This window comes from Callionymus lyra, chromosome 2 (assembly GCF_982586985.1).
Source record: "Callionymus lyra chromosome 2, fCalLyr1.hap1.1, whole genome shotgun sequence".
In the NCBI taxonomy this organism is placed as follows: domain Eukaryota; kingdom Metazoa; phylum Chordata; class Actinopteri; order Syngnathiformes; family Callionymidae; genus Callionymus; species Callionymus lyra.
This window is the reverse complement of record NC_141819.1, coordinates 26214897-26237904: the sequence shown is the minus strand read 5'-3', so window position 1 is coordinate 26237904 and position 23008 is coordinate 26214897. Positions and strand designations below refer to the sequence as shown.

At 37.5% G+C, this 23008-nt stretch overlaps 1 protein-coding gene across 2 annotated transcripts; it reads left to right on the top strand.

Moving 5' to 3' along the window:
* Positions 1-316: 316 nt before the first annotated feature.
* LOC148086164 (arf-GAP with dual PH domain-containing protein 1) lies at positions 317-22477 on the top strand. Of its 2 annotated transcripts, none has more exons than XM_087784328.1 (11): positions 317-567; positions 10407-10534; positions 16215-16306; positions 16377-16459; positions 18628-18740; positions 18816-18962; positions 19952-20035; positions 20271-20333; positions 20420-20491; positions 20561-20789; positions 21829-22477. In XM_087784328.1, exons 1-11 carry the CDS (start codon positions 483-485, stop codon positions 21855-21857), a joined length of 1125 nt encoding a protein of 374 aa, XP_087640454.1. In that variant the 5' UTR covers positions 317-482; the 3' UTR covers positions 21858-22477. The 2 variants fall into 2 exon arrangements, with proteins under 2 accessions (XP_087640454.1, XP_087640455.1); XM_087784329.1 differs by lacking the exon at positions 317-567 and adding an exon at positions 8712-8830.
* The last annotated feature ends 531 nt before the right edge of the window (positions 22478-23008 follow it).

Below are 23008 nucleotides of genomic sequence, written 5' to 3'. Positions count from 1 at the left end.
ACTCCCCAAATGTGGCTATAGGGCCATTTAAGTTAATATAAAGAATATATGGGGGAAACAGCTCTTATGTGAGATTTAAAATTTAGAAAAAGTTATTTGAAATCAATACATTAATAATTGTAGCATACTTAGCTTGATATTATTACTTGATTTTATACTTCCCCCTTCTTTTTTGGGCTCGATAACAGCCACTAAATGAAATGTGTTTTCTGTACAAACGTAGACGCTCCGTCACCGATCAAGACGTTTCCTCCCAGTGGCCGCTAGATGTCGCCACTTCCCGCCGGTGAGCAGAGCGGATGGAGGCGAGCCAGGGAGGGAGGAAGAAGACAGGAGGCGCCGGCTTTATTATTATGCAGTCAGACGCTCCGATAACAGAGACATCAGCCTCGGAACAGGTCCGGTCTCTGTGGTCTGAGGTGACCTGCTCTGCCGTCCGCAGGACTCCAGACGCGGATGTTCCGGTTCCATAACGAGCCAACATGGACCCGGAGGGAAACAACCGGCTCCTGCAAGATGTTCTGTCCAGACCCGGCAACCAAACGTGCGCCGACTGCGGCAACCCAGGTAAGAAAAAAACCTGCTGTGTTCGTGTTCATGAAACAGGTTGAAGTCATCCCTCGACACAGAACCTGCGTCTAGATGTTGCTGTAGACCCTGATATTATTATTGGTCCAATTACAAAGACGCTCGGGTGGAAACAAGTACCTGCTGAACAACTGTACCTTTGTTGTCCACGGAAGGCCAGCGGACTCTGGACCTGCCCACAGATAAACATGACACTATTATTTAGGTGTGTGTGTTTGTGTCACTTTAGACTGTCAGCAGTCTTTGTAGACTTCACTAATGACTTGACAGATCCTTGGAAGGTATTGAGACTAGGACACTGGGAGAGAAAAACAAACAAACAAACAAAAAAAGATTATGATTTAAAAGACAAGTAGTTGTTATAGATATGATGATGCATATTCTCAAGGCATCACACTTCTGTCATATTCTCTAGACTAGATTTGGCATACTGGTCCTCCGACTATAGACCTGCCATTTGACCCACTTGGATAACATTTTGGTTCTGTCCCTGAAACAATCCATAATTTTAAGGAAGATCATAAATGGTGTCTCCCAATGGAACCGTAAAACAGCAGTTGTTTAAAGGGCAACTAATGTGTTGATTTAAGTGTGTCTTAAATATATCTTGGACCTCTATAATGAGTATGTGTCTGTTTATTCAAAAACTCTCTTTTCATTTAAATATTTATATTAGAAAATGTGCTTAAGCCCCGCCCACTAAAACACATTGTTTCTCTGGAGATTAAATCTTGTTTACCATAACCACGCCCACTCTGCTGTGACCAAGGCTTGACACTGGATGTCATCAATCGCAGAAGTCTCTACCTCCCGGGTACTCGTTATATAAACAAAGCTGGGCGTGATTGGAGCTGGCTGGATTGGGACTGAAGCCACAATTACATCATAATGGACTCCGCTCTCGTAACCTCTCGTTCGCTGAGATTTTAGATTGGGGGGGGGTATATAAGGTAATTACATCAAAACATGGTCATGATGAAGGACTTACTGCATCTTGGAGAGGAGGACTTCCACATTTGAAACATGTTAGTGAGTCAGGAGAGTTGGGTTTTTCACTTTCAGTCGTTTAATAATCTTTTAAAACAATTTAACAAACCAGAATAAAATTCTGATCATTTAAAATTGTTTTTTATTATTATCTCTAAACCAGGTGTTTTTTTCATAGTCAGTGTAAACATATTTAATTGTTATATTGGCTATTATTTGTCAAATGTTTTCCAAAATATTTACTGTGTCACATGTTTTATTGTCGCGCTGCCTCTCCTGCCAATTCACAGAAGAAACTTGTTCCTCTCACTGTTGCCTTTCTCTGTTTGCCTCCGCCCCATATGCCAACTCATACATCCGAGAGCTCTCTGCTCGTCTCTGTTCGTCTCAGCTCTTTCACCTCTTCCCCCAGATCCTGTCTCTCACTCCCTCACAGTCAGAGATCCACTATTTTATGACACCTTGGAAAAAAAAGGTGCATACCGAAATAAATCAGGGTTGTCAAAATAAAATCTACCACTTGAAATGCAGGGGTTCAAAGGTTTGAATCGATTAAGACTTCCTGATGAATCATTGTCAATGTCGGAGAGGTCAATAATGTTATGCTCTGATAGAAATATATATTTAATGATTATTATCCTCCATCAACCACTTCTATCCTTCTTTTTTTTTAAATGTTTTGATAAATAATCGTTTTTATAATATCTTCTCTATTGATTATTTCTGTCTGAAAGGTGTTTGGAAAATAGAATATTTTCTCTGAAGTAACCCTAGTGACTAGTAGCCTGTGACTCTTTTTATCAGGAAAGTTCCCCCAAAGAATAAACCTGTAATCTAGTAAAAATCAGTGAAAGATCTACTTAATATGATTTATTTGTATTGTTTTTATCTGAAGGTCGGTCCATGATTGTAATGATAACTGGTGTTCAGTGCAAAAAGGATTGGGGCGCTCTGACATAAATAATAACCGAAAGAAAAATGACAGAAATAACAACTAATATTAAGATAAGATAAGATAGCTTTATTTATACCACAATGGGGGAGAGAACGTTGTTAAAAGCAGCTCAATTTACACATAAAAAACTAAAAGTTATAAACAAAATAAGAATTATACCCATAAAATTACAAAATATTATGAAAACTGTACATACAAGAAATAATATGAGTGAATGGAAATAATAATAATAATAATATGTAATAATATGGACGACAATGTAAAATATAACCATAAAACATCACTATTATCAACATAAGCATCAAAGAAGAAAGTGAAATCTACAAAAACATAAATTAACTATAAAGAAAACAATTTTTTAATCTTGTATGTTAACAGTGGATAATTTAGTACGATCTTATGTAAACCACAGATAAACAGATTTCAACTCACAAAATTGTACTGTTATAAGTAAAACTTGTAATTACCATGGTTAAATATCTGTTGAACCTTCTAAACAAGCTTTATATTGCTTAAAACTAAAACCAAAAAATGATTTGACATGTTGCAACTCCGTGTTTTTTCAAGAAACTAGTCCATAAAGCAAATGAGGATGGACTGCTCTTTTCACTATCGGGGTCTTTTTTTTTGTTCTTCTTCATCTTCTATCCTCCCCTTCTTGGTTCTTTGTGATAGAATGGCACATAAACCAGTGTGGCTCCACGGGCTGAACGCCCAGTGCTTTGGAGTGGAGCCCGCCCTGTTTGCCAGTTCCTCTGCTCTGTACAGCTCCTGTGAGAGCTAGCTTGGACCGGCAAGAGAAATAAAGGGCTCTGTGGCATCATGGGTAGGCTAGCTAAATCTGGATTGCCTTTGTATCGGTGATATTTTGTTAGCCTGGTGCCATATTTCATGTTTTCAGTCTCTTAATATCCAGCTGTCTCTTGTTATCCAGATGGATAAGGCTGATTACCTCCATCAGCGTACCCTTGTAGCCACAAACCAAACAGACAGACGATCTCCGTGTCGTACATCTGTGAACGCAGCATCTGGGCCGTGGCGTGCAGTCGAGCACCCGCAGTCCAATTGTCAGGGAAGCAGATAATTGCATGGTAACTGATTCTCAGCGAATCCCCAGCTGTTTATGGGACTCCGTTCCTCTCGTCCCCCTCAACAAGTGATGTACCCAACAATGTCTGTCGTGGCTCTCTGTGCTTCAGAGTCCAAAGCATGTGTTAAAAAAGAAAATGTAAACATAGAAAAAGGATAAATAAATGATATAAATCAAAGAAGAAAATGACTCCGCCCGACAATAAATAAGGCATTTAAGTCTTATGTATTCACTATTGGTGTGTATTGGCAAGAATCTGACAATACAGGGGCACCGATATGATATATTGCAGTACTGTACGAGTAGGAACAAGGATATATTTGTAGTATAACAAGGGTACTCGGGGTCAGATTTACTGATCGCATGACAGACGAACTCCTTCCATTTTGTTTTGAAACCAAAATATGCTCAAACATCTATTTAAAAAATATCCTAGAGTCGACTATATCCTCTCGTCCTCAGTCATCGCTGCAATTTCTTTGGATTTCATTGTTTTTTCTTGCTGCGGAGGATTTAAAGACCAAAGTTTAATTGCAAAATACAAATGAACAAACATGGAGAATATTTGCGTGTTAATTGTGTAAAAAATGAAATATCGTAAGTAATTATTTTATTACACATGCTTTATTATAATATGAACCACAAAAGGAAATATGATCTGAAAGCCCATCACCGCAAAAATGTATTTGTTGCTGTTGAATATCTATCCGGTGTGGTGACAAAAAATATACCGATATTCAAGTGTATCGATATTTTAAAAAGAGCCGAATTTGAAGTTTGTAAGTCATTGCTTCTTTAGATGAATTATGTTCCCCGAACTATTGAATGTAAAGATACTTTACAAAAGTGTGTCTTTTGTCTGTTTTTGTCCAGCAACAGTGATGATCTTGATAATGTTCATGTGAATGTAGTTACAAAAGTCTTGTGATAAAAGACAGAAAATGGATAAGAAGTTGTCTCTGATGGTGAATTTATTTCACACAGTGCAATTAAAAGTTTGTTTTCTATCTCATGACCTTGTTGACCGCTGTGTTCGTCTTGTGATCGTTCATCTAGCAGACCTTCAGAATTGACCTGGAAACACACAAAGTGGCAACACAGATGGTGCATTTTTAACGCTTAGTCATTCTTACTCTGCCCTTCCTTACCTTTGCAGTTTACCACCCCCTCCATCCTCCATCTTCCACTGAGCTGGGCGCTTATAGAATCTTTCCTCTATAGATCAGCAAAGGAGCCGCTCTGCCCTTTGCTAAGGACACAAAAATTAGTTGTTTTTTTTGCTCCAGAGAGAAGCTTTAACACCGAGGTGTGAGGCAGTTTAAATGTGCAGTGGAATCGTCAGCAACCAGGTTCCATACTCTTGCATTTATATTCATTAATATCTCAGTATTTTGACTGGCTGAGTGTGAGAAAAAAAAACATTCATATTTTTTTCATGAGACTGCATTGATATTTAGAAACACTGTATGGATTTTTGAATGTTTTTTTCAAGTTTTCTAGATTTTGTTAGACCTTAGAACTATATATTATTTTTATCATAGTTATTTTAAATCAAATACTTTGCTATAGGAAAGAATGACTGACCAGTGCTTGCACTTTTCTTTACTCTTCACTGGAGTCTGTGTGATTTACTAATGACTAACAAAGACATCACACCTTTAAACATGTTTTTGTAGGAGTTTTTAAAGTATTTGCAGTGACTATTTACAAGGCTTCCAGTTATACATTATGGTTCTTTACAACTGTTATTAAAGTAACTAAATGTATGCTTAATATCTCAAAATGTCTTTATAAATGTATATTAATAATCAGAAATAAATACATTTTACTGCAAAGTTAATTATTTATGTATTGTATTAGAGAAAAAATGCATTAAAGGGTACCTTAAAAAAATAAAATCGCAATATTGGGGAAAACAATCGCATTTAGATTATTTACGTTAATTGTACTTTGTTTTAGTTTTATTTACAACTAATATGCAAACATTCAGTGTTTGTTCTTTTTTTTGGTTGCAATTAGCCCTACGAGATCCCATCGATGACTGAGGACGAGAGGATACAGTCGACTCCAGCAGCTTCTAGAGCTAATGTTGGAGCATATTTGGTTCCAAAGCAAATGAAAGGAGTTTTCTGGTTTGAAATTCTGCAGCATCAGTGTCAAGTACTATAAATACATATTTTTGTTCCTACCATATCACAATATATTGTATCTTTGTGCCCGTATCGTACAGCCAATAAACACTGTACTTGTACTGCAAAATGTACTATCCAGAAGAAAGCTCAGCTAACTCCTCCCTTATTATGTCAAATGTTATTTACATTTCCATGCAGCTAGAATTAAGACTGGTATCTATAATAATATGTTTGTGACAGAAGCCAATAACGTCTAAGCTTTGACTCACCTGGTTTGTTCATGGCAGGTGCTGCTGTATGTCAAATGATCTGTGTCCTGTACACGGGTTGTACATTTTATTTCCTCAACAGAATTCAATTAAAAAATACGGATCTCACCACCTGAAGTCTTCCAATGTCAGACTGGCCTGCGTGTCAATCAAAAGACTTGTAGACGCGAGGTAGTGTGGAGGTGGTGAAGCGTTGTGGAACGCAAGGTTCGGAGAGACTGAAGGCTCGGTTGAGCAGAGGCTAATCTTCGGTTTGCCTCAGTGACAAATGTCATCGCGAGGATGGATGATTGACGTCAATCTTATTAAAGAACCTGCAATATGCAAAGCTCACATTTTTCTTGGAGCTGTCATTTAGGGTTGTTAGTGCCCCGGCTTGCACGTTAGTGGTAAAATTAAGAAGTCAATATATTTCTGAGTTAGATACAGATTTCTAAAAAAAAACAACAACTTTTCTGAGCAGTTTGCAGCTTAGCCATCTGGATTTTCTTCCCCCTCCTGCATCATTTGCTGAACATTTTGCATAACAACCTCCTCGTCTATCAGAGCGTAAAGAGATCATCTAATAGTGTTTTAAGTTACATGATTCACAAAAGCAATAGTCAAGGGATTAGTTGACTTGTTTTACTTGTGTTTGACTCACATTATTTAGATTAGATTAGTTGATTTACAAAATGATCACAAATTAAATGTATTTACTGTGCTTGCAACTGTAGTATCACAAAAGGTAAACCAAAAAGATGCTTTTGGTTAAGCTGAAGAACAAACAAATAAACGCAATGGATTTTAAAAGACCAAAATTGTGACATAAAATCGTTATGAAAGGGAAATATCTACAACTAATACAACGTGCTTCTTTATAAATAAATAAACTATAGTATAATTTGTGTAGCCCTTTTTATTACATGATTATACAAACAATTTTCATCTTTATTTTTGTTTTGTTTGTAAATATGTTATTTCCGTCGGTCAGTACTGTTGGGACTTTTGCTGGTGGGTTGAGCTCTCCTGCCGTTGACTCCCTAAACTTGTCCTGCTGTCATGCGATCTCAGGTTTGAATAGGTGTGTCTCTTGTTTTCTTTGTTAGTGAATCTGTGGATTGATAGCATTAACTTAAACATGCGCACACTGGGATCTGGGAAATTAGACCCTGTTATTCGAGTTTATTAAGTGCCTTAAATCTTCCTTTTAACGCCCACATTAGTGTCGAACCGTCAGTTTATGCAACAGAAACTTTCTTTTATGTAGACGTGCATGGAAATCTTGTTAGATAAAGCGTAAAACTGGATCTGCGGCATAGGTTATGTCTGACATTCAGGGACCTAGATTGACCTATATAAGGAATCCCTTTTTGGCAGTTTGTTCATGGCCTGTTTACAAGTTAGGGCGTCACCTGTTCAGGACTTGTTTAGTAGTTTTCTTGTGAGGTGATTTTCTGGTTTTATTTGCTTTGTTTAGAGAGACAATACAGAATGGCAGCTCTTTTGGTTACTTTTATATCTAAGAGATGAGCTACTAAGGGCTTGATAAAAAAAAAAAAGAAAATTGACACACTGATAAGTTAAAAAAAAAAAAATATATATATATATATATAAATGCCTTCAAATTACATATTATTTTAAATCCTAGATAAAGTGTGTATCATTTTTTAATTAATAGTTGTATTTGTGTTGTAATTAAAGTAGTCATGACGTCACTGCGTCCTCCGCAGCTAAAGGAATATCAGCAATATTTCCGGCGATAACTGAGTATGAGAGGATACAGCCGGCTCCAGCATCTTCCAGTTCTTTAAATTCAACCAAAAGAGAACAATCACAAGAAATCGTCACGAAAATTAGGTGTATCAGAAATTGTACCACGTGCTGAATATATTGTACTGTGAGATTACAGAGTATATATTATCGATTATGTATTTTTATCCCTTTTTTGCAGTAAACGCCTTGTTCTTTTTTACGTGTACTTTGACAGTCGGTCGCTGCTAAATTTCGTTGTACTTAGTGCAAAGTTGATAAAAGGATGGTGATCTTCCGCCCTAGCTACTACACAGATCATATTGTAGTATCGTTCAAAGCCATTTTAAGATATTCTGCTTCATACAGTACCTGCCATATTGTTGCTATACGGACACTCAAGCCAGGAGGTGTAAATGATCCAACCAAGGAGGCACAGTTACAAAATAATACACATGTTCCAATACAGAAAAAAAAGCTGAATGGGTCCAGAAATATTTCTCCACTGTTTGGTTAAAAATTAAGCGAATCTAGGTAATGCTATTTAATCCTAATTTGAATCACTTTTAGCATCAGTTCTTGGATGACTTCTCCCCCAAACTGTTTTTCTTAAAGGTCAGAGCAGGTCATTGAGGATGTTGCGTAGATGCACTGTGTGGGTGAAGGTATATTATTAACTGTTAAAGGTCTCTTGACATTGTCAACAGTTCAGTGGGTTTAATGGAAGAACTGAATTCACTGAAGCGTCTTCTTAGCATCGCTGTCCTACTCTATCATTAAACTCAGCCTGTCAATAATTTGCAGCTGATATTTTCACTGACGGATATCGTGAAGAATAACTCACGAATCAGACACTTAGTGTGTAACTGTAGCCAGACAGACTCTTACACAATAGGGGAAACTCCACGATGCTTGTCTGCCTTAAACTTAGAAATAGAAGAAACGAGCAGTGAATGAGGGGACAGTGGATATCTGAGGTGGAAAAGCAAGTCTGTCCTAAAATGTCCTGCAAAAGTTTTTTTCTGTTCAGGTTGTTTCAAACTAGTTCCAGGTACATTATATGTGATCTTCTGAGCAGGCAAGTATACATCCTTCCCTTTTCTTATGCTGATCATATAGCAAGACAGTGAATCAAATGTCCTCTTTCAGATTCTGTTAGTGACATCATAGCATGGACGTCTCTTCACTTTTTAGACTTCATAATCAGAAACGAGAAGTCACGCTTTTGGGGTTCTTGTTTCGATCCTCGGCTGCACGGCCCCTTAACAGAAGCTGATTTGGAAATTTGGAAAACAAAACCTTTTCCTTTAGCAAAGTCAAATAAGTTTGTTTGTCTTTATGTTAACGCTGTCTTCTTGTAAATTATCGTATCCTTCTATTTACTTTAAAGTGCCTCTATGGTCCGTCTTTCCTTCTACGGTGTGATTTGACTCTTTATCCCCTCATGGTCCCTGAGATCAGCTGATCAGCTGATTATTGGCCACAAGGGAAAGACTGAAGATAAGGGGACATTGTGAAGTCTCTGTTGTGGATACTAAATAATGGAATTTTCTACCTTCAACAACAACATCAATCCTACTCCCTAATAGTTTTAAAATGCTGGATTACTTTTAGGACCATCATGGTGTGAAATATCAGTTTGTTTGTGTGTGTGAAGGAAGTACAGAGTTTGTGTCTTCTATGTTGTGTGTTTGCTTCTCCATGAAGCCTGACTCACACATCTATGAAATCATCACTACTCAGCTGCTTCTTGTGTGGGTACAGTCTGTTATTTTTTATGTTTGATTGTATGACTAGCTTTCTTGCCTCTGTGGCTACACATCAGTTTGTGGAGGTTAGTGCTATCTAAGATAAGTTCAATTTGAAACAAGTTATACATGCTTGATGGATATTATTTTTTAAATGTTAAAGATTTTCCATGTATTTTTTTAAATAATAATTTCGTGTATGTGAGACGTTCCAAGAGATCATAAATATGGAAATATAAATATGTTTTAAAATCAAAATGATGGATATAATGACTAATATAATTAATTAGCAATTCATAATTTATTATTTCTTGTGTTCATGACCAAGAAACCATCATCAGTAAAATATAATAGTTGGAAAATAAAACCTGTGTTCACACTGACAATGAAGTCTCCCAACACCACGTCCAGAGAAGTTATAAAAGGTCATGACAGAGAAATACAAACAAGCGTAACTGTCTGGTTTCCAGGCAACCGTCCAGTTATCGGTGTCTCTTCAGGTCAGTGACCGTCGCTTCAGGTGATTTTCATGCAGCATCTTTGTTCAGTTTTCTGGACAAACGATGCAAGTTTTTCAGCAGTACTTTTGTCGTTTTGACAATCTCAGTAGATCCATTCATCAGCTAAACTTTTTTTCTGTACATTTGGGGATTTTCTTTTATTATCTGTCTGGAGATTGTCTCACAAGGAGTCAATCATGTGAGAGTTGGAACTAATGGCTTGATGTCTGCTTCCTGTCGACCTGCCAAACGTACTTCCCCTTAAATCATATTTGGCTTCTCTGGGTTTGTCGAGCTGAAAAAAACCCTCTTCCCTTTTTCTCCCGCGCGCCATCGCTGTGAGCTGTATATTTTTATGACCAATCATTTTCTTACATTTTTTTGTCTGTATCTCCACCTCCTGCAGAGCCGGACTGGGCTTCACTGACTCTGGGCGTGTTTGTTTGCCAAGCCTGCTCTCTGCTTCACCGCAGCATCCCTCACATCAGCCAGGTCAAGTCTTTGCAGGACACGTGGGACACCAGCGAGGTGGAGGTGAGTGCTGAGGAAGAAATAATGATGAAGATGCTGTGGGATACGATAAAAAAATAATTATATATTGCATTTTTTTATTAAAAATAATACAAATATTGAATTGCTGTACTTCAAATTAAATATTAATGGAAACCAAAAAAGAAATGAATGAAATTCCATTTGTTTCTTTGAGCGATTGCTCATCACAAATGGTCCACACTCTGCTGATCTATTTACCCCATTATAAAGATCCTTGTGAATAACCCCTTAGTTCCAGCGACCGTGTCTCCAGCATGCTGCCTGGCACCCCGTCACACTAGAAGCATTCACTGCACAGTGATCAGCTGTGGTTACTGATTCATTTTCTTTGTCATAGTTTCCCTCTTAATGATAAAAAATACATCATATATATTCATAAAAACACATGTTTGCAGCACTTATAAAACACTAAACTTTACTCTCTTTTTTTACATATCTAAATGTGTTGTCACTTCCTCAGTGTGTGTAAAGTACTCTAATATTGTATGACTATTACAAAGCCTGGAAGATATAGTTAGTCATCTTTGCCTCTCATCTATATAGCGGTTGTTTCAGTTCAACCGCAAATCTTTTCGTTCATAATCACGTTTTGTGACTTCATCTTAAACTTATACTAAGTTAAAGAAATCTCTCAGATCCACCATCCTCTGTATCACTTATGTATACCAATATTTCCTTATGCTCAGCAGGGATGGCGAGAGAAAAACATCTTTGCAGGAAACTACAGTTTGCTATTTGCAACTGTGTTAATTTAAGTGTGTCTCAAATATATCATGGACCTCTATTGTATCATCATTAGTCTATGTTTTTACAAAACTCTCTTCTCATTGAAATATTTACATTAGAAAATATCCTAAACCCTGCCCACAGAACACGTTTTTCAAGAGAATAAATCTCATTGACGATAACCACACCCACTCTGCTGTGATTAGTCAAGTATCGAGGTTTGTCACCACGTGTCCTCAAACCCAGAAGTCTCCACCTCCAAGGGACTGGTTGTATAAACAAAGTGGGGCATGATAACAGCTGGCTGGATGAGGAGTGAAGCCATTATAACGTCATAATGGACTCTCTCGTAACCTCTCGTTCGCTGGGATTTCAGACGGGGGAGAACTTTATAAAGTAATAAGTTCAAAACATGGTCATGATGAAGGACTTACTGCATCTTGGAGAGGAAGACATTTGAAATGTGTGTGAATCAGAAGAGTTGGATTTTTCCCATTAGATATTTGACCTTTAACCAATATATGATCCAAAAAGGAGGTTGAGACAAATAAAATCACTTCACCAGCATGTGTTTCTGTATCTCTAGTAGAAGATTCAAATACAACAAATACATCAATTAAATACACCAGTGATGGTGTAACGTCTATCATTTTATAATTTGTCATGCTGAGGTAATAAATATATATTTTAGTCATTCACAGTTTAATGTTAAAGTTTTTATTTTAGAAATATCAGAGTAGTATCAAGAGTGCAAGGGACGATATAATGGTGCCATGCCTTAAAATTGAGGTTGTTTCTTTTACTGCACCAACTGGTGAAGACAATTTTAGAAAAACTGTCTATCTAATCTAATCTGATGTTTGAAAATGCGTTTCATTTTCTCAACAAAAATTTAAATATAAACGACTTCTCTTTTCAACTGTAATTACGCTCTTGTAATAATGGCTGGTAATCTTCATGATAACCTGTTGTCATGTGTAGTTAGCAATTCACATTCTCGGCAAATCCTGCCCCAGCATCTGTTCCTTGTTGGATTTATTAAAACCATGATTACTGCAGTAATTACTCGTTTGAATTCAACGACTGTCGCATGCTCTCAAACCAACGAGCACCCACACATTGAAAATGATTTTGGTTCTATGTTCCGCTCTGTTTGTCATTAGTGTGATTCACTGAAGCAAAACAAAAAAATCATATTTCACACCACGGAGCAAAGAAGCAGGTAGAGACGGACCCGAACACACTCCCAAATAACTTGATACATATGAAAATAAAACATGTGTCAGTTAATGGTAAAAAAAAAGTTTAAGTTTGTCATACTATATTTAACAAGAACTAGAAAGAAGATGAGTTGTTTCAGAGGAAGTATACAGTGTAAAACCAGGGCGTGATTTAAAATACAAACAGTTAAATGGTTCAATGATTCATTGACTTGAACAGACACACCCTTCCTGCATGTTAACGATTGAAAACATTTGATTTTATTCACACTTTGCACTTGATTATGGATACAAATCATCTCCTCTAACGCAGGCTTGTGTACAAACCCAACAAGATTCATCATAAACAAAACCGTTCACCTCGGCTGACCTTGACTCCTGACCTCCATGTGGAAGGAGCACATTTCCACGTTTAGATCAATACTGTATTATTCCATTAGTGCTGAGAAGCTGCTGGCTCAACTCTAAAATCCACTTTTAAGAATCAGCAAGAATTTACAACCGCAAGCAGATTTGTATGGATTTGTGTTTAAATCACTTCTCTAAACAAACTACGTCGGGAGAGACGACGCTGAGAAGTTTTTGCAAAAATGAGCAAAAGCAGGCAGTTATGGCTGTAGAAAGACCGCTGACTGTTTTGTTGTTGTTCTCAATCTCCCGACTAATTGATGTTAAGGGAGATATTTGGAGCGTTTATTGACGGTGATTGTTTCCTCCCACTTTAGTAGCAAACTTTTAATGGGAGCAATTTCAAGAGAGAGAGACTTTATTATTCCACCAAGTGCAGCGTGGATTATCAGATGATTCAGATTTTAAAAAAGCAAGAGTGTCATTAAACTATCTTACAATAATAGTTCAAGTTTATTAAAGGTTAGTTTCCTATCTCATACAACTCGTATAACTCGTCACCTCCTACACCAATGTATAATTGAATGAGTTGCCATTGAAATTAATCTTCTTTTCCTTCGGGTTGCTCCCTTCAAGGGTCGCCATGAATCAACCTCCTCCATCTAACCCTGTTCTCTGTATCCCCCTCTCTTACACTCACCAACTTCATGTCCTCTTTTACGACATCCTTAAACCTTCTCTTTGGTCTTCCTCTAGACCTCCTGCCTGGCAGTTCCAACCCCAGAATCCTTCTACCAACATACTCACAATCCCTCCTCTGTACATGACCAAACCATCTCATTCTGGCCTTATCTCCAAAACATCTAACATGTTCCTCTGATTCACTCATTCCTGATCATATCCATCTTCGTCACTCCCAAAGGCACCTCAACATCTTCATCTCTGCTACCTCCAGCTCTGCTTCATGCCTTTTCCTTCAGTGCCACCGTCTCTAGACCATATAGCTGGTCTCACCACTGTCTTGAATATCTTTCCTTTCACCTTTTGCATTGAATATCGTGCAGAAACTTGCAAATCGACAAAGACGAATGCTTCTCTGCTGCTCTCCACCCATCTAAAGATGATCTGATTCTACACCCAGTAGTTCATGGATCATTTTGAAAATCACCGGCTGACTTGAGCGAAAGGATTCACTATGGTTTGAACATTTTTGATACAGCTACTGATACCCATACTACAAATTAAATTAAATACAGGTTCCTGAAAGATACTTTTTCCGATATCATTTTTAACTGATTGAAAAAAATCCAATGGAGACTAATGAAAACTTCAACTGTCTTGACTCACTCACATGATTCAAATGTTGAAGTCTTCCTCTCCAAGATGCAGTAAGTTTACTTTATTACTTTATAAAGTTCTTCCCAGTCTGAAATCTCAGCAAATGAGAGGTTACAACAGCTGAGTCCATTATGATGTCATAATGGCTTCACTCGTCCTGAAGCAGCGACATATTACCAGATTTTTTTCTTTATACAAATCACTTGGAGTCTTAATCTTCCTAGATTGACGACACGCAGTGAAAAACTTCAATGTTTGACCAATCACAGCAGAGTGGGTGTGGTTATGTTGAAGATTTTATTTCCAGAAAATCGAGAGTAATTCAGTGGGCGGTGCTTAAGATCATTTTGTAATGTAAATATTTCAATGAAAAGAGAGTTTTGTACAAACAGACACATACTGAATAGAGTCCAAGATCAACTTAATTATTTAAGACACACTTGAATCAACACATTCATTTTTCTTTAACAAAAAATAAAATGACATTACACATCCATTGAAGTAGTAAATTACTCTAATGTTCCCCACCTTGTCACTTCTTCTTTAGAAAGATCCAAACATTATCAAGTTTTGATCACACCTTGCGACCCTGGTCTGTGAAATGTGCTTTACAAATCAAACTTACCTATTTAATTACTTAGTTACTTACTCACACCTGGGTATCGAAACTCGGCGCCGAAAGACGAAGCAAGTTTTGATACTTGTTTCCAGAAAAGAACTGACGTTGGATACCCAGCCCTAGAATAAAGTCACGACTGTGTCTCTGTTATCTCTCTGCAGTGTCATCCTTTCACAGTGGTTTTAAAAAACGGGTTGGGGCAGATAATAACATCCAAAAATGAACATGTGACACTTGATGATGATGGTTAAGAAGCCATCGTTGACCGGGATTTGATCCAGGATATGAATAAATGAAGTCTCAGCTTAAGCTACAGTTTAATTTCCTCCTGCTGTACTTTTCATAAGCTGCTGCATGTTGGTGTCAGTTAAAGGTAGTTTAATGTAGTCTCCTGCATTGTGAGATATAAATCCTTGAGGGATGTTTTTTCTCATTTAATTCATCACGTAAGTACACGCCTGGTGCTGAGCTGCAGCCTGTCGACTTCAGCGGATAAATAGAATAAAAAAACACGTGAATGTAAAATGTATTTTTATGGAAATAGGTATTAAACATTAATGCAGGCATGTCAAAAGTCTGGAACAGGGTCCAATGGGGAATTATTTGCAGCCTACATTACCTTTATATATTATTTTATTATTCCACCTGAGAATTTCAAATATCTTTCTTGTAAAAAACGAACTTTTTCAATATCAGTTTTTTTTTTCGACAAGCATACATGAATCAAGTATAAGTGTCAATTTAAATTCCTAAATACTGGGGAAGAAAAATATGTCTGTCTGTAAATAATTAGTAAATGAATCATTTTTTAATGTTGTGATGAATTTATTCAACATTTTTATGTTATTATGTTAAAATCCCAGTTTTGGGAATAGAGCAGCTGAAATGTTAAAAAAAAAGATTTCCAACCTATTGTTTATTCTTTTTATGATGATGGTATTTGTTCTTCAGCCAAGAGATGAAATTATGTCAATATATATATTTTTGCCTTACAAGGATTAAATATCTCAACTGAGTTTTTAAACGTCTTTAATTTTGGTGGAAATAAGTTTGCATCTACTAAGCAATAGCTTTATTCAGATGATTCAAAACTAAAAATGTTGTGCAAGAAGACATTTAGGCTTCAGAGGATGATAAAATAGTCGAGGTTTTATTTGAGTTAAGTCAGAAATAAGAGTATAATGGAAAACACCTTTGAATACCTGCACCATGTCCAGATCAGAGGGTGGCTAAAACCGTTTATTAAGATTTGTTGACGACAAATATAATATCTGCATTTCTGATTTGTAGCTATTTATTTATTTTTTGCTTTTAAATATTGTACTAGAAATGTTTTGATTCGTTAGTTATTTAATTTTTTTTTACTTTTTTCGTCTTATTTATTCACACCTTCTGTGATGTTTTGTTACAGCTGATGGCTGCGGCGGGGAATCACGCAGCAAAAGCAAAGTACGAACAAAAAGTTCCTCCCTTCTACAACAGGCCGCTGCACAGCGACTGCAAGTATGTCTTTCATTAACGTTTTCAATATGTCAAAACGATGAACCTGAACATGTTTGTGTTGAACTTCCAGGCTCCTGAGAGAGCAGTGGATCAGAGCCAAGTACGAGAGGAACGAGTTTGAGTTCATCGAGAAACAGGAACCTTATTCAGCAGGTCGGTTCAGCGGTTTCACTTAAATGAGTCTTTTAAACATGCTAATGTGTACGTCTGACTCACTGGTTGAGGGTGATTAACTAAGTGTGACCGTGTGTTCAATTCAAAGCCCAGGTTTCAAAGTCATTTTATGTGTATCTATGTTATTATTCTTCATGTTGATATAATCATTCTATATTATAAAGACGTCAGTGTTCCAGATAAGATAAGGGACAGAGATTATGGAGGTCAAAAATAGGCGTAAAACTCGAATTTGTCAAGTGAAGAAGAAGAGTTTTTATTAAGATGAATTCAGCCTCAAATACTCAAAATCACGATCCTACATCCTGTTAGGTAAATAAACATTTTGTTTGGACTGCTTAACGATTTTGGCCAATTGTGTCTTTGTGTTAGACACACCTTTTCTAAAGGACACACACCAGCATGAGGAATTGTCGTGCCTTTTTTACATATTTTTCATTTTGTGTCTTTCTACATTTTCCTCCTTTGCTCTGCGGTTGCAAGCCTCGATGCAAATGAAAACATTGTTTCAGAAATCAATGCTCAAAGTGGTTTTTTGTTCCTTTAGTGATTCAGCTCAGTGTGTGTCTCGTCGCCTCATTGGCTCCCGGTGACCTCATCCGTTTATAGTTACATCTTGGAAATCATCCTCACACACACACACACACACACACACACACACACATACACACACGCGTGCGCGCAGCCATGGATTAATATGAGTCACTTTGTTTGTGCGTATTAGCGCTTCCTTTGTCGGCGCTGGCGTCGTGCACTTGTGTGGTGACAGTTGCTTTATTGACATTGACTGATGGATGGAGCTCGGCCAGCGCCAGCATCGATCCGCCGCGCAGTTGGGAAGTAAGTGAAGGGAAAGCTTTGAGGTGTACAAGGGTGGGGACGAGAAGAGTGGCTTATTGATCGATGAGGTCATGCTTGTGTGCGGGAATGTTTGATGTCAGAGACACTTTATTGCTGCTGGATATGATGATATTACTTTCAGAGAGGAAACCTTTGATGACATGGACAACTAATGAGAATATGATTTCATCTGGTGCTTCTGCATAAGAACAGATGGATGATTATATTCTTTATAAACATTTTGATAATTACATTTTTGTTTTGTAAAGGGGAAAAATTTGAAAGATTAAAATGTATTATTGTCGTTTGGGTTACACAGTCTGCCATATTACCCATAAGGCTGTGTTTTGGCAAGAATCTGCTGATACGATATGTATCACGATACAAGGACAAGGATACATTATATTGTGATACTGTAGAAACAAGAATACATTTGTAGTATTGTCCGAGTAGTTGACTCTGGTGTTGCAGAATGTACAGACCACATGACTCTTGAGGAACTGCTTTCATTTGTTTTGAAACCAAAAATGTGTCCAAACATCAGCTTTAAAAGCTGCTGGAGTCGGCTGTATCCTCTTGTCCTCAGTCATCGCTGGGATCTTGCTGAATTTTATTGTTCCTTTAGCTGCGGAGGATGTAATGACTGCTGCCATCTAGCGGCCGGAAATTTAATTACAACACAAAAATGGACAAATACTGTCAGTATTGGCATGTTAATTGTATATAAACAAATTAATTATTTTATTTTACACAATTGTATCTAAAATATAAAACATAAATTAGCTTTGATAAAAATAACATGAAGAATATGCATTACAAAATAACATTTTAAAACTTGAATCTTGATAAAGTGGAATCTGAAGACAGTGTCATAAAAAAAAGTATTGGAATATATCGCTGTAAAACATTTTCTTACACAACCATCACCCAGTTCACAAATTTATCTTGGCTCATATTCATCAAAACATGTAATTTACTCATTTTAATGAAGCCGAGGCAGATCATGCATAAATCCAGAAATAGTCCCGATTGGAGAGAAAATCCTCGACACAAATAGAAAAGGAAGCAGGGGAGGCCGAGCTTTCGACACAAAACAGACATTAGTGGCTAAAAATAGACAAGCGTATCAATAACAAAGAACAAGGGACAGAAGTCTGTGTGGTGTTTCCTTCCAAATCTTGCCTTTTGTGCTTCTTGCCACCGCACACATGGCCTCCTCTCTTCCAGCAACCCTCTTTCAAACCCAGTCAAACCTCCCCACCATGACACCTAAAACCGCCTTTCTCCATATTCCTCCTCTCCCTCAGGGTACAGGGAGGGGTTTCTATGGAAACGGGGACGAGACAACGGTCAGTTCCTCAGCCGAAAGTTCATCCTCTCTGAGAGGGAGGGAGCCCTCAAGTACTTCAACAAACAGGATGTGAGCGGGACACGATTGACATTCGTGAAAAGGTTTGCGTCGTTGTTGTTGCTCAATGGTTGTGGTTTACCTCAGGCCAGAGATCCGAAGGCTGTGATGAAAATCGAGACCCTGAATGCAACATTTCAGCCGGCCAAGATCGGAAACCCCTGCGGGCTGCAGATCACCTACCTGAAAGACAACAGCACAAGGAACATCTTTGTTTACCACAACGATGCAAAGGTTTGTGTCACACATGTGTCACGTTTTGCCCTTTTTCTTGTCTTGTACTCGCCTCAAAATTTCACAAAATCCTATTATCCTGTTATTTTTAATTGTCTCGATCAAGCTTTATAACACGACTAAATATTTTACGTATATTTTGTCTCGAGGAAAATATATTCTTAAATAAAAAATATAGTATACTTAGAAAAACAATATATAAAAATATTGAATTTATATTTTATACATGATAAATAAAATTGATGATTTTAATGGAGAATAATTAAAGAATTACACAAAATGTTATTATTAAGAATACCAAATGAAATAAAAACGTTTTAGATTTTTAATGAGAGTTCATTTTTAATTAATATATTAAACAAGCAAAAAGAGGTAAACATTCTTTAAAATTCTTTGTGATTAATAAAAAAATGTGTGTATTAAAACAAAAATTACAGAAAATGTAAGTTCTGATTAAATCATGATTTTTGTTTACATTTAAATTTGGATAAAAGTATAAAAATCAAGGGCATGTTATACTTCATACAAAATTTAAATAAAAAAATAATAATTTTGAAAGATTATTGAGGGGCAATACGGTTAGAGTGTATCTGCATAATCCCTCCTCGCATTCCAAGGAAAACCATCTCATCCGTGCACATCATTGACTCCCTAGAAAGCATGAGCAGGTCATGTGACCAGCACAACATGACCATTTAATCCTCCCCCGCTGCGAGTCTCTCATTTATCCGAGGCTTCATACTGTCGAAAGTTAAAATAATGGATCCACTGACCCGTTTTATCTCTGCTATGGAGGTTATGGTAGTTTTGGGAAAAATAAATGAGAAGATTAGAGGAAGAAATCATAATGGGATCGCTGGTAATGTTGTACCGCAGCGCTCCCTGTTGGTATAGTTATGGTACTGAACGCGATTTTCTTTTTTTTTTATTATTCTTGGAAGGTTGTTTAATCTGTTTGTAATGTAATGTTTATGTTCTGCTCCCGCCAGGAAATGGTTGACTGGTTCAACGCCATCCGAGCTGCGAGATTTCACTACCTACAAGTGGCTTTCCCCGGAGCGAGCGACGAAGAGGTGTGAACGACAGAGGCGTGACTGAGACATTAGACGGCGAGAAGCGTTATTGATCGTTTGTTTGCGTCGACGGCGATGAATAAATCACTTTAACCAAGCGGGACTTATAGAGTGCAAACGTCTGAATGATTCATGTGACTTAAGCAGGGAAGAAAAAAAAAATCTTTAAAGTGGATGTTTGGCCTGATGATCTTTCATAATTAATGGGGTTTTTTTGTTCATCTATTGGTGTCAGCTCGTACCCAAACTGACAAGAAACTTCATGAAGGAGGGCTTCATGGAGAAGACGGGTCCAAAGGTTTGTTAATTAAACAGCTTCAACTTAAATCGATTGTTGTGATGTGTCCTCGTGTGTTACATGGTTGTGTTGTGTCGTCTGTGCAGCACACAGAAGGCTTCAAGAAGAGGTGGTTCACCATGGACGACAGGAGACTCATGTACTTCAAAGACCCCCTGGTAACCCTCCTCACCTTTTTCCCCGCGCCAACCCGCCGCTGACCCCTTGACCTCTTCTGTCTCGGTCAGGACGCGTTCGCCCGCGGCGAGGTCTTCATCGGCAGCAAGGAGAACAGCTACACGGTTCTGCCGGGCCTGCCGGCCTCCACTCAGGGTCACCGCTGGAGCCACGGCATCACCATCGTCACCCCGCACAGGAAGTTCCTCTTCGCCTGTGAAACCGAGGCCGAGCAGCGGGACTGGATCGCTGCCTTCCACAGAGTCATCAACCGACCGATGAGGCCGCAGGAATACGCAGGTACCAGGTGTAACTTTGCGTCACATAACGGATGGTTTAAAAAAAAAAAAAACATTAGTTAAAGCTGGTTGTATCATCGGTATGTGTCTGTTTGTATAAAACCTTTCATTGAAGTATTAACTTTAGAAAATTATCTTAAGCGCCGCCCACTGAAAACAACTGTTTTTCTGGAGCTGAAATCTTGTTTACCATAACCACGCCCACTCTGCTGTGATTAGTCAAACATCAAGGTTTGTCACTGCATGACATCAATCCAGGAAGTCTCCACCTCCAAGGGACTCGTTGTATAAACAAAGTGGGGCGTGATTACAGCTGGCTGGAGGAGTAGTGAAGACATAATTACGTCATAATTGACTTCACTCTTGTAACCTCTCATTCGTCAAGATTTCAGACGGAGGAGAACTTTGTAAAGTATTAAGTTCAAAACATGTTCATGATAAGAGACTTACTGCGTCTTGGAGAGGAAGACTTCAACATTTGAAATGTGAGTCAGGAGTCAAGTTGGGTTTTTATTTTAGTTGTCCTTTGACGGGACACTTTAAATACTTGCTAGATTAAGGGGCTATCAAGACATTTTAGAAAGAAGTCAAGGAAAAAAAGTCCCAAAATATAATTAATAAAAAACCTATAAATAAGTTATAAGTTAACTGTAATTATTACATGACTTTACAAAAATGAGTATTTGTATATTATTTTAGTCAAAATATAAAATAAAAATGTGAAATTAAGTCAACAAACAAGAATTTGAATTTGACTTCTTGTTGGCTGAACAAAAACCTCACATAAACCTCTGTTTAGTCTGTTTAATAGTTTTGAAATAGTGAGGATTTTAATTGATTTAATTATATAAATAATAATAAACGTGTTATTCAAATTGTTATTATTGTCATAATAAGAAAAAAATAGCATTTTTTTCAAGTGTGTACATCTGTTCTTTTCTTCCGTCAGAAACAAGATCCAGCATTAAAACGACATCACTAGTTTGTCGCTTCGGTCACACCTGCTGTTTGTTTGACTGACCTCTGTGTGTGTGTTGCAGTGGAGGCTCATTTCAAACACAAACCTTGACGTGCGCTGGACGCCCACTGAACTCGAGCCCATTTTAAGAAGACGGACGTTGGTGGTGAAGGATCAGGTGTTAGGTTTTTTTTTTTTCTTCCGGGGAAGGGGTCCAGTCGGGAGAATGTGATGAAGCTTAAAGACTGTGAGTCTTGAAGAAGTACAACAAGGGTCAGAGGTTAAATGATGTCATCACTGCTGCGGCTGCAGCGGCGCTTCTTTCTCATCCTACTTGAAATTAAACTTCATCATGCCATCGGTTGCCTGGCGACCGCATCTTAATTTATTGATTGTACAGTTTTGTTAACTCCAAGTGTGTGTGTGTGAGTGTGGAAACCCTTTCATCGAGGACGCCGGCACACGCCAACAAGTGCTTTACCAACAAATATATGCATCGTACAAGAAGAAGGATTGAATGGAAGGTTCCTTTTATTTATTGGTAGTGTACGACTCATCGTCCGCCTGCTGCTGTACCTGACTGTCGTGATCGGACCGTGACGTGAATGTCTAGTTCTTTGCGTCTCAATCTAGAGACTGTAACGGCCAGAAGTGTCTCCTGGTGATGTCATCTTGTCAGTGTCTTTACTTCCCAACTGTATAATAATAAACTCGACAAGTGAACACTTTAAGATGCACGATTTTCTTTTTTCATATTAATCTTCGTTAAATCATGTCCGGCAGATGGCGCTGTTTCCCGCAAAATAGTATTTGTTTGCACCACTCATTCATTTTAAATTAATTTTTTTCATTCTTATTTTACACACGTACTTGTGCAGGATTCGTCTGCTCAGAAAGTGATAGTTTACCTAAATTTCACTCTTTTTTTTAACACATTTTTTCAGAGTAATCCTTTTTGCAGTAAACAGGCAGAAATGTAAGTTAATTATAATGTAGCACACAGTTGTCTTTATCTTAATCTATTTCAAAAAGACACTTGAAAACATCTAAATACTCCCATACTGCTCATCGGTAACGTGCATCTTGTATTGAAGCCTCTACATTAAGAATAGTTCCCGGAAGAAATACATATATTTTTTTCTTGTAAAGGTTATCCAAGGTCACATTGTTCTAGCATAAAAATACATATATTTAAATTAGCAGTATTATTATTACTAAGTGTATGGATTTTTAACCAGGATATGTATTTATATTTGCTTGTT